This window comes from Ostrea edulis, chromosome 1, assembly GCF_947568905.1.
Source record: "Ostrea edulis chromosome 1, xbOstEdul1.1, whole genome shotgun sequence".
Classification (NCBI taxonomy): Eukaryota; Metazoa; Mollusca; class Bivalvia; order Ostreida; family Ostreidae; genus Ostrea; species Ostrea edulis.
In genome coordinates this window covers 94,214,205-94,226,520 of record NC_079164.1, presented here as the reverse complement: position 1 = coordinate 94,226,520, position 12,316 = coordinate 94,214,205, and the positions used below count along the sequence as shown (strand labels likewise).

Here is a 12,316-nt window from a genome sequence, read left to right as displayed (position 1 = left end):
TGTCTAGATAATCATTTGTGTGGTAGTCCATTATAATCGTCGGAGTTGTTTAAAAAACACTTATCTACAATACGCCGCCCAGAAAAATACCAGTCTTCTTAGAACGCGCCTATAAGTCGGACATAGAGTTTTGGACCAAAAATTGACTCCCAAAAATCCGACTTATAGGCGAGTATATACGGTAGTCCTTTACCAAAATTGTAAATTTGATGATCCCAGGGATAGGGGTTTTGGTATCAGGGTGGGGCCAAAATGGTCAGTTATTAAATGTGTGAACAAGAGACATTTTTAACTTCTTCTTGATAACTATCATTCCAATTCTTTTCAAATTTGGTATGAAACATATTTGGAACAAGGGGAACAGAAATTATAAATTTCAGGATTCCTGCACCCTTGGGGCCTTAGGGGCAGGGCAAAAACTGCCCCAAAATGACAAATTTTCAAAAACCTTCTTCTCAAAAACCACACATATGTAAGAAAAACTAAATGCATAGTGATGTAGAGCAGGAAAGCCTCTACCAAAATTGTAAATTTCATGATCCCCGGGGTAGGAGTTCTGACCTCAGGGCAGGGTCAAACTTGTTATATAGTGTTTATGTGTAAAACACTTAAATAACATTTTCTTTAGTGCTTTTGATACTAAATTGAAACTAAATGGATAGAGCAGGTAGTCTTTTACCAAAATTGTAAATTTGATTTTCCCCAGAGTAAGGGTTTTGACCCCAGGGTGGGGCCAAACTTAGTATATAGTATTTATGTGCAAGTTTGCTGATACTGTATAAAATCTAAATGCATACTTAGGAATAGCAGAAAAGGGATGTACAAAAAATGGTGAATTTCAGAACCCAGGGTTATGACTTTATGATGAGTCCAAATTATAGTAATATCTTTTGATGTTTTAATGTTAATACATCTATTATTTAAAGCCTTTCATCAGTGTATGCACTTTTGATGGCAGTGAAGTTTTAAGAACACATCTTGTTTTATACTGTTGCTGAACATTAGAATTTAGCTTAGATATTCAGAACAGGAAATTTTTTCTAGATTTCATAGCCCATGGAAGTAGTGATACTTTTTCACTAGTATTTACATGACCGATAAAGTCTGTGGGACTCTTGTTTCTCTTGTCAGACTAAATGATATGAATAATACTACCATGAATATCTAAGAATTATGAAGATGATTTAATTACAAATATTATAGTAGGAGAGAAAAGTGTATAGAGTTACATTTTTTGTTTTAGCATATAATTTACGAAAACATGATTTTCATTCTGAAAAATCTACATGTACATTTCCTTCAAGCTCAGATATCAATTTGGTGTTCCTATATCTGTTTGGTTTCATCCCTTTGATAATTTTTCACTCATAATGAGTCATCACCAGATGTATAGGTAAAGTGCCATAAATTTAGACGTATGCTTATCATTTAGGGCCATAGCAGTGAGGGTTCTTTATTGTGCCAACATCTGCTGCAATGTGGGACCTCCGTTTTTAAGGTCATGTCCGAAAGACCAATGATTCTCACTTCTAAATGCTGAGCGTTTGGTGAAGGAACCATATCACTTCCTATGTTTACATCTTAGGTTTGACGCGTCATATCACAAGTGAGGCTTGAACTCATGACCCAGTTACGAAGCGAACGCTCTACCACTGAACTACCGTGACTGCCCTTATACCTGGTTATGAATAAAAACTAAAATTGCATGACACATTTAAAAGCATTTAAGGTAATTCCACCCCTCTAGAATTATAGGTTCAATCTTATATTTGATTGTTTGTTCTTCAAATAATATACAAGTATCTTAGTAACAAATAAAAATGATAAAATAAGTATGTTGCTGTATTAATGAAATTTTTATCAATTAGCACACATGCCTAATATCAACGTCAGAAAATTGCAATTTTCCTTAAGCAGCATTATCAAAATTTCACAAAAACTGGTTGAAACGATATGATAATATTCATACCAATCTCATGAAAATGTTTCTCTAAAAAATATAGAAAATGTTTATGAAAAATAAAGGAAATCTATCGCATAATGGACTTGATAAATGATTTAATGAAAACAGAGTTATTGCCCTTGGATTCAGTAAAGTTGATTATTCATTTTTTACTTTGACTTTTGAAATATTTTATGGTTAACAAGATTTTTTACGATAAATATTGAAAAAGACTCCAACAATATATTTGTTCATGTCATGCATATATCTTATTAAATTTTGACTTTGCGAGATCTTATGACGTCACAGGAGGGTGGAACTATATGTTAAAAAGAAAACTAGGTCTCTCATACAAATTGGCAACACCATTATGATGTAACTGTCTAGCAGATCTATTGATTGAAACATTTTTCTCATAAGAAAAGTTTACAGGTGTCATCTGTATTCATTTATCATTAACCATGTGTATTAATGAGCTGTGGGTGTTTAATAGGCGTTATAATATATAGTGATAATAATAATGATTGGTTTTATATAGTGCTTTTCCCAGCTGCTCAAAGCGCTTTACGATACATTATTACCCCGGCAAACCTTATATCAATCTAGAACTTTCTCAGCTTCCTGGGAAGCATACAGTGCAAGCTGCCGTTACAGATGCTAGAGCACTAACATTCTAACAATATCTTTAACTGTCTATAGCCAGGTACCCCTTTTACACTTTGATGGAGTGAGGAAATTCATGTAAAGTGCCTTTCCCAAGGACACAACATCGGCCCTGCTGTGGCCAAGACTTGAACCCACGACCTTTCAGTCGAGTCTGACAGCCTAGCAACTAGGCCACTGATGCCTAGTCTTAAGATGAAATGATTTGAAAAAGTGTGTCATCTTGCTGGAGTTTTTCATAACAGTGGGAAAGGTCCACTTGTTTCAATGTGATATAGGTCATGATAATGCTGCCGTAGAAATGAGTTAGATATTCATGTGATATATAGGTCATGATAATGCTGCCGCAGAGATGAGTTAGATATTCATGTGCAGATTTTATTCCACTGTCAAAGAGCAGAATCTCCTGATTTCTATGAACACTTTGCATGTACAGTGAAAAATAGATCTCCTCTGTATGATATAGAATATTCAAAATGGTTTTAACCAAACTAGAATAAGAAATATGTACTTAGTATACCAATATTTCTGTTTTTATAGATTTTGTAAAAAATTTATTTTTTAGGACTTTTATTTGCATGTAAGAAATTTTTGTGAATCAAAGATGGTTTACAGAAATACTTTTAGCTTGACGTAAATGACAGCTTTCGGGATTCGAACACCAATATTTTGAATATCATGGATGTCAAAGTGATTTGGAAATCCCAACCACTTATTCTTTAAGTACTTTACCTCAAACTCTCAGATATCTCAAAGTTTTTTCTTGATCCCATTTCATTTGAGATATTAATGAGGTTTGACTGTATATGCAGATTGTAGTATTTCATAACTTGATTAGACACCTTAATGTCATTTATTTACAGACTTCTGAAGTTGAAGACCATGCCTTACAGTGTGGGATTCTGCAGTGAGCGAGGGGATCTCCTTGTTGGGATTAGTCATCACTTGTACAAAATCCCATATACTGAATGTGAGCTTAAAGTATTATTAATCTGTTGATTATTGTGATACAGTGTACTCTGGATATATTGAAATTATGGGGACCGACCTGAATTGTTCATTATATCCAAAGTTCAAGATAACTGATGTTGAACTACAGTGAAACTTCTCCAAACCGGCCCCTCAGAAAACCGGTTCTCCCTGAATATCGGCCGATTTTCAAAGTCCCGGCAGAAATCTTAACATTTCCTTACAAAGAAAGTCTTACAAAACCGGCCACCCCTGAAAACCGGACATCGGCCACTTTTTAAAGTACATTTGTTAACAAACATGTGTAATTTACCCTTATAATACTGACCACTTTTTGAAGAAGACAAAACATTTGGGCCAGAGGGTGATCAAGATTGGCCAGGTGTGCTAATTGACTGATCAAATGACCAGGTGGGAAATTATCAACCGGAGGTGTGAAAAACACAAATGGCTTCTATAATTGCTAAAGTGTTTACCTTTGCTGTCAAGGGTGTTAATTGACACTTGGCTAATCCAAGTGACCCTTCCAAATGCTGTACAAAATGTAAAAAACAGTTAGGAACATATTGAATGAATACAGTATCAAACGCCATATTGTTGCACCATACTACCTTATGGATATAAGCGGTAGTTAATAAAGAACAAACCCATGACTGTTAATGATAATTATAGAATGATAGATTAATTTTCTTGGTTTCAATAGACTTAAAATTCCTAAGAAATATTCAAATTACAATTTTATATTTACTACTGCACTTTTCAAAAACGTCAAAACAAATTTGTTAATGACATAAGCGATGAATGTAAACATAGTTTTATTAGGTCACCTGAATTCATTCAGGTGACCTATTGCTATCTGTTTTTGTCCTGCGTCGTGCGACGTGCGTCGTGCGTTAACATTTGAACATTTTCAGCTTCTTCTCTGAAACCCCTGAACCAATTTCAACCAATTTTGGCATATAGCATCTGTGGGTGGAGGGGAACAAAAATTGTGAAATTCGTGGTCCCTGCCCCCCTGGGGCCTGAGGGGTGGGGCAAAAACCATCAAAATGAGTGTAATTTTAAAAAATCTTCTTCTTTACTCCTGGACATCAAGAAGCCAAACTGTGGGCATAATTATAATGAACGTTGAGCCCTCTACCAAAATTGTGAAATTCATGGCCCCTGGGGCAGGGGTTCTTGTGTTAGGGTGGGGCTCTATTGGTCATATAGTGAAAGTGTAGAAATTCTTTGAAAATCTTCTTCTCTGTCTCTGGGTATCAAGTAGACAAACTAATAGCATGGTAATGATGAGCAAGGATGCCTCTTTATACCCCCCGCAACAAGTTGTGGGGGGGTATACTGGAATCGGGTTGTCCGTCTGTCCGTCCGTCTGTAGACGCAATGGTTTCCGGGCTCTAAAGCATTATCCTTTCCACCTACCGTCACCATATCATATATATAGACTACCCATGGAATGAAGATGTTCCCTTTCGATTTTGGGGTCAAAAGGTCAAAGGTCAAGCACACTGGACATCGAAGTAGCAATATGGTTTCCGGGCTCTAAAGCGTTATCCTTTCCACCTACAGTCACCATATCATACATATGGACTACCCATAGGATGAAGATGTTCCCTATCGATTTTGGGGTCAAAAGGTCAAAGGTCAAGCGCACTGAACATTGAAGTAGCAATATGGTTTCCGGGCTCTAAAGCGTTATCCTTTCCACCTACAGTCACCATATCATACATATGGACTACCCATGGGATGAAGATGTTCCCTATCGATTTTGGGGTCAAAAGGTCAAAGGTCATGCGCACTGGACATTGAAGTAGCAACACTCAGAAAAGAGGTAGTTTATACCTATTACCAACACCCTTTGGGAGATTGGGGTAAGCGGGGGGTATTCTTAGTGAGCATTGCTCGCAGTACCTCTTGTTAAAAATTGTGAAATTCATGGCCCCTGGATCAGGGGTTCTGGTGCTAGGGTGGGGCTCTATAAGTCATATAGTGAAAATGCATTATTTCTTTGAAAATCTTCTTCTCTGTCCTTGGGTATTAAGTAGACAAACCAATAGCATGGTTATGATGAGCAAGGATGCCTCTTTCATAATTGTGAAATTCATGGCCCCTGGGTCAGGGGTTCTGGTATTAGGGTGGGGCCCTATTGATCATATAGTGAAAATGCATTTTATTTCTTTGAAAATCTTCTCCTCTGCTGCTGGGTATTAAGGTATTCAATGTATAATGACCATATTTCATATCTAATAAATGGATGGTGGAATATTTGTAATCATGGTATCATTTTGAAGGGTTCATCAAATAAAAATAATCCACCATAGGAATTTTCAAAATTTTGTTTACTGCTTGATTTATTTCATCTAGAATTTAACATTGAAGTATATGGGAAAAGCATGTTTTATTACAATATTTTAAAAACAAATTATATTTTGATACTAATCTTTTGGTAGAAAGTTACATACACTTTCTTTTTATGAAAATATGAAATAAAATTAATCATTGACCACACACATTTTTTGAAAATTAGATTTTCTTATTTTTACAAAGGGCAAACAACTCTTCCAAAAAAGTCTTAAGTACAAAAAGGTCAGCTTCTAATCGTTTACCAGTCATGTGAATTTCATCTGCTTCACCATCATCATTCTATAACAATAAACTTTTATGTTGATCTAAATCCTTCAAAATTATTCATTATCCTTTCATTATACATGGAATACCTTAAGTAGACAAACTAATAGTATGATAATGATGATCAAGGATGCTTCTTTCAAAACTGTAATTTATGGCCCCTGGGTCAGGGGTTCTGGTGCAAAGGCGGGGCTGACCACATAGCTATTCAATGTTTCTTCCATCCAAAAGTAAAATTCTTATATTTAAACACAAACCTAATTCAAACATTGGAAGGTTGTTACATGATACTCAGGTGACCTATAAGGCCCCTGGGCCTCTTGTAGGAAAGAGGAATTCCAATGATAGGCCTTTGTGTTTTGTTTATGCATCCTGTTATAGATTTTCAGTTTAAGATTATAGATGATTTCAACGATAATATTTCTTGTAATTCATAATTACATGTAGGTACATACAGGCAATAAGCGGATTAATTTGATCTCCACCGATAATTGATCATAGAACACCAGATCAAAGTGAACAGTACCTACTTTGTGAATACTGAGAAAAAATGTCTCTAATTCTAATTGCTAAATTCTCGGTATACTGGCCACCCCTCGAAACCAGCCGTTTTTTCCGGTCCGAGAGCCGGCTGGTTTAGAGAAGTTTCACTGTATACAATAAAATGTAAAATTTCGGGGATTTATTTTTACTTGAATATAACTGATAGTTCAATGTAAGCAATTTCAATATAAGTGGAGTAGACTGTGTCATCTGTACAAAATGCTTCACACTACTCATGAACCAAAAACTGTTGAATATTTTAGAAGTAAAATCACCACCACTATAAATTTAACAACCAATATTTTGCTTGTTAGCCAGTTATATTTATACTGACATGAAGATCTTCTTGTCCAGATTTGCCGAAATCCTATATATTTAAGATGGTGTCCATGAGATTTGCAGACCCCAAACCTGAGAGTCCTTTCTCTCTGGATGAAAACCAAGTCAATAAACTCTCAAAGAGGGAATATACTCGCCTAAAAAAGTCGCACTCTTCTTTCAAGTAAGTTGTTTTGATTTTAATTATTTTTTTGCTAACATTTCGAATTTTTCCCACTAGAATGAATCTGTCTGGGATAAAATGTAATGAAAATCAGATTCTTAGATCCACCCCCGTAACTCACAGATTTTAATTAGATTGTGTAGTGATCGAGTTATGTGAGCCGATTTTAATCAGATTATGTAGTGGGTTATGTGAGCCGATTTTAATCAGATTGTATAGTGAGTTATGTAAGCAGATTTTAATCAGATTGTGTAGTGGGTTATGTGAACAGATTTTAATCAGATTGTGTAGTGAGTTATGTGAGCCGATTTTAATCAGATTGTGTAGTGGGTTATGTGAGCCGATTTTAATCAGATTGTATAGTGAGTTATGTTAGCCAATTTTAATCAGATTGTGTAGTGGGTTATGTGAGCTGATTTTAATCAGATTATGTAGTGGGTTATGTGAGCCAATTTTAATCAGATTGTATAGTGAGTTATGTAAGCAGATTTTCAGATTGTGTAGTGGGTTATGTGAGCCGATTTTAATCAGATTGTGTAGTGGGTTATGTGAGCCAATTTTAATCAGAATGTATAGTGAGTTATGTAAGCAGATTTTAATCAGATTGTGTAATGAGCAGATTTTAATCAGATTGTGTAGAGAATTATGTATAGGCAGATTGTCTTAGATATTTCATGTGGTTATGAGTAACACTCTATCCTTCGTACATGTACACATGGACATAATTTCATTTTGTTGGTTTAATGGTGATAAATTAAAGTGATGCGGATTGGTTGAGAAATTCAATTAATTATTGTTATGTTCAAGAATAAGGGGTTGTAAAATTCACAGAATGTGATCCAACTTTCCGGATCACCACACTGTGGTTTTCTGAATCCATGTCACATCTCTCTGACACGGATGACATCACAATGCATCAACACAATGTTTTTTAGGGAAAATATCAATCACATTACAAACAAAACTGTGTACACAAAAAATAATTTCACTGTATGTTTTTGTTTTTAGCTCACCTCAGCCGAAGGCTCAAGTGAGCTTTTCGGATCAAAATTTGTCCGTTGTCTGTCGTCGTCGTCGTATACTTTTCACATTTTCATCTTCTTCTCAAGAACCACTGGGCCAATTTCAACCAAACTTGCCACAAAGCATCCTTGGGTGAAGGGCTTTCAAGTTTGTTCAAATAAAGGGCCATGTCCCTTTCAAAGGGGAGATAATCACAAAAATGCAAAAATAAGGTGGGGTCATTTAAAAATCTTCTTCTCAAGAACCACTGAGCCAGAAAAACTTAAATTTACATGAAAGCTTCCTGACATAATGCAGATTCAAGTTTGTTCAAATCATGGCCCCTGGGGGTATGATGGGTCCACAATAAGGGATCAAATATTTACATACAAATATATAGGAAAAATCTTTTTCTCAAGAACCACTGGGCCAGAAAAGCTGAGATTTACATGAAAGCTTCCTGACATAATGCAGATTCAAGTTTGTTCAAATCATGGCCCCTGGGGGTATGATGGGGCCACAATAGGGGATCAAAGTTTTACATACAAATATATAGGAAAAATCTTCTCAAGAACCACTGAGCCAGAAAAACTGAGATTTACATGAAAGCTTCCTGACATAATGCAGATTCAAGTTTGTTCAAATCATGGCCCCCAGGGTTTGGATGGGGCCACAATAGGGAATCAAAGTTTTACATACAAATATATATAAGGAAAATCTTTAAAAAATCTTCTCAAGAACCACTGAGCCAGAAAAGCTGATATTTACATGAAAGCTTTCTGACATATTTCAGTTTGTTAAAATCATGGCCCCCAGGGGAGGATGGGGTCACAAGGGGGGGGGGGGTATCAAAGTTTTGCATACAAATATATAGGGAAAAACTTTAAATATGAGCCAAGTGACTCAGGTGAGCGATATGGCCCTTGGGCCTCTTGTTGATTATTTGGAATACATTCATTATCTTATAAACATGGATATAAAAATACATAAGGGAGTATACAATAAATTTATCAATACTTACATTAACTTGATCCGAAGAGTTGGATCACGTCAAGATGACAGGAAACATCTCATTTGATTTGATGATCTACACTTGTCATCTTGATGTGATCCAACTCTTTTGATCAAGTTACTGTAGTAAGTGTAGTTATGATACATGTATATGTTATCCATATCAAATCCAAAAAATTGTGTTCTTATTTTAAAGATACAGTCAGTTTGAAGACATCTTGAATGTGTGTTATATTTTAAAGGTACAATCAGTTTGAAGACATCTTGAATGTGTGTTATATTTTAAAGGTACAATCAGTTTGAAGACATCTTGACAAAAGAAGAAGAAGAGGAAGTGAAGAGAGAGCAGAGGATTAAAGAGGAGGCATTTTCCAAACTGAAGGCAAGAGAAGATGAGCTTCTGCAAATCAAGGACAGCCTCATCAAGGCGGATAGGACGATCAAGGTTGACAAGAAAAAGAAGGAAAAGAAAGATGTCCACATCAACAGCGAAGCTTTCATCAACTACTTCAAGATGTACTATGACAAGGAAAGACCTCAGGTCTGCTCTGTGTTTTATTGTTAGGTATATCCCTTACAGGGAGAGAAATATTAAACTTGTATGTCATCAAAATCAAGAAGAAAGATTTCTGAAAGTGATTTATCGAATTCTTTATATTTAGGTTCCACCAGAAAATCCGTATGCGTTGGAGGACTTCCTGAGCAGAGGTGTTTTTGATGATGGTAGGTTTAGTTATTGTAGAGGGATTTAATATTTTTCAAAAACACTATTTGACTCCTTGTTTTGTCAATCAATATAATATTTAGAAAATGTTTTAAATTATTCAACTTCAGTGAAGAAAATTGAAATATTTTTCAGCGGAGGATCATTGGAAACCGGAGAGGGAACCGACAGGATTTTTTCCTCCTATCAACAAAGCGTCCAGACCAGTCACTGCCACAGAAGAACCTCTCATGCCTGCCTACCAGAGTGCCACGTCAAGTGGTTTTGTGCCAAATTCTGTCTTGGTTAAAATCCTATGGCCTCCACCTCCAAAACCAGAAAAATCTCAAGAATCTTGGCGTCCTCCATCATTGTCTCAAGGTCAAATAGACGAGATAGAGAAAGAAAAGGTACTTATTGAAATATTTTATGAATTGCTAAATAAACTTGTTGTTTTAAAACAACAGATTTGAAGTCTACATTGTAGACTTGTATTGAACACATTCTGTAGTCGGATGAACTTTATGCTGTAGACCATGTTTATTTTGCGAGACATAATTTTCGTGTGGATACAACGATGTATTTATTTATGAGACTTAACTTTCAGGAATCGTTACTTTTATTTCACGAGACCTTATCTTCGCATGGATACAATGTTCATTCATGATACACACCTTTCACAAATCATTATGTATTGCTAAAGCCTTCTATGTGTAGAAGTTTAATCGCGAGAACTAATATTTTGCAAATGTCTAGTCTCGCAAAATTACGCATAAACAATGTTATTTGCAAATAAAATGTGATTTACAGAAGCATCTCCTATCCATTAAGTTTGTTCCTGTTAGAATTTAGTGATTTACAGTTAATCCATAGCAGGGTTCAATTACTATATGTAGCAATAATAGTTACCTGATGTGATGCAACCCACAGATCCAAAGTTTAGAAGGTGTTTTAGTTTCTCTATTGGAAGTACAGGATCTGATGTAATATTGTATAACCTTCATATACAGTCAAACCTTGTTATCTCGAACTCAATGGGACCGAGAAAAACTTAGAGATATCCGAGGATTCAAGATATCAAGAGTAAGATACTGAAAGAAAAAGTGGTTGAGACTTTCGAATCACTTCCATGTATCCATGGTACTGTAAATCAAGTTTTATTTGCGTGCGAGAAATTCTCGCAAGGTTTTGCAATAACGAATAAATGTTGGTTTACAATATTCGAGGTACTGGTGTTCGAGATATCGAAGTTCAATTGTATTGTCACCATGAGGATTTTTTAAAAACAAGTTTTATAAAAATTTAAGGAAGTTAATGACTACTTCAGACAAAAGATATCGAGCAAGTGATTATTTCCCGTTCCTTGAAGCTTTTTTGGTACACATATTTTTGCACCACCCAGAGTGTTGAAATGACAGTGTAAATGAACTGAAGGATCTCTGAAGAAGATACATAAATTTCAACAGATCCTGTACATACTTTACCTCCTTGATGAATTTGTGTGTGTGTTTTTTGCTCATCTGTTGAATACCAGTATTGCTTTTCCAAACAGCATAGGTGGGCCCGGTTATTAGGTGTACAGGTATGCTTCCAATCAAATGTTACTCAATATTCTTTATACTCTTATTCGGCTTTTCAAATTTTAGTACATGTACATATGTAGTGAAAATATTCCAGTGCACTGTGTGCTTTTTATAAATTTTGCCCATGTACACCATCTCTAAAGAAATATCAACTTTGAAATTGTATTTCATTAGATAGTGAATAAAATTTGACTGTTTCATCCAAAACAGAAATGGTGGATGGGCATTATTTAGGACACAGAGGCAAACTTCCACATAAAATACCCATTATCTGTTTAATCTGCACGTGGGAAATGGTTCTGATATTCCACTGTAAAATGAATCTACAATGTAATTTGCTCATACTAACTTTCTTTATTTCCTTTCCCAAAAATGAAAAAGATGGTTTTGAATTGAAATGACCCATGTATTAATTATTTTTTTTTTAGTTTTACATTTTGTTTGTCCTCTATCCAATTTGATAACAGAGGTGGATGTTTGTGTATAAATTCTAGAAATATTCCACATATAGTAGTTCAGCTCTCGCTGTCTCTCTTGTCTGCCTCTCTCTCTCTCTCTCTCTCTCTCTCTCTCTCAGTGATTATCTACTGTTAAAGTATTAATAAGTGCAGTTCTTATTACAATATTTTAATAGAAAATAAAAGAAAGAAAGAAAACAAACAAACCAAACAGTGGCCGGTATGCTATTAAAGGCATTGTAGTACTAGATTGGTCTTGAGCAACAGTCTTATAACAATTATAGTAATGTTATCAAGGACTTGACTGTAGTA

General features: G+C 35.3%; 1 protein-coding gene across 7 annotated transcripts in view; it reads left to right on the top strand.

Annotated features, from left to right (window-relative positions):
• LOC125673249 (WD repeat-containing protein 97-like) overlaps positions 1-12,316 on the top strand; it is a 75,409-nt gene that overhangs the window by 35,719 nt on the left and 27,374 nt on the right. For 5 of the 7 annotated variants that reach the window (XR_007369369.2, XM_048909750.2, XM_048909730.2 and 2 more), the window contains 6 exons: positions 3,469-3,575; positions 7,100-7,247; positions 9,549-9,801; positions 9,923-9,983; positions 10,120-10,373; positions 11,516-11,545. Coding sequence is in view for 5 of the 7 variants with exons in the window: in XM_048909750.2 (XP_048765707.2) it covers positions 3,469-3,575; positions 7,100-7,247; positions 9,549-9,801; positions 9,923-9,983; positions 10,120-10,373; positions 11,516-11,545 (853 nt within the window). In the remaining 2 variants the exon portion in view is untranslated. The remainder of the gene's footprint in view (positions 1-3,468; positions 3,576-7,099; positions 7,248-9,548; positions 9,802-9,922; positions 9,984-10,119; positions 10,374-11,515; positions 11,546-12,316) is intronic. The other 2 variants (XR_008803408.1, XM_048909759.2) reach the window with 1 other exon arrangement.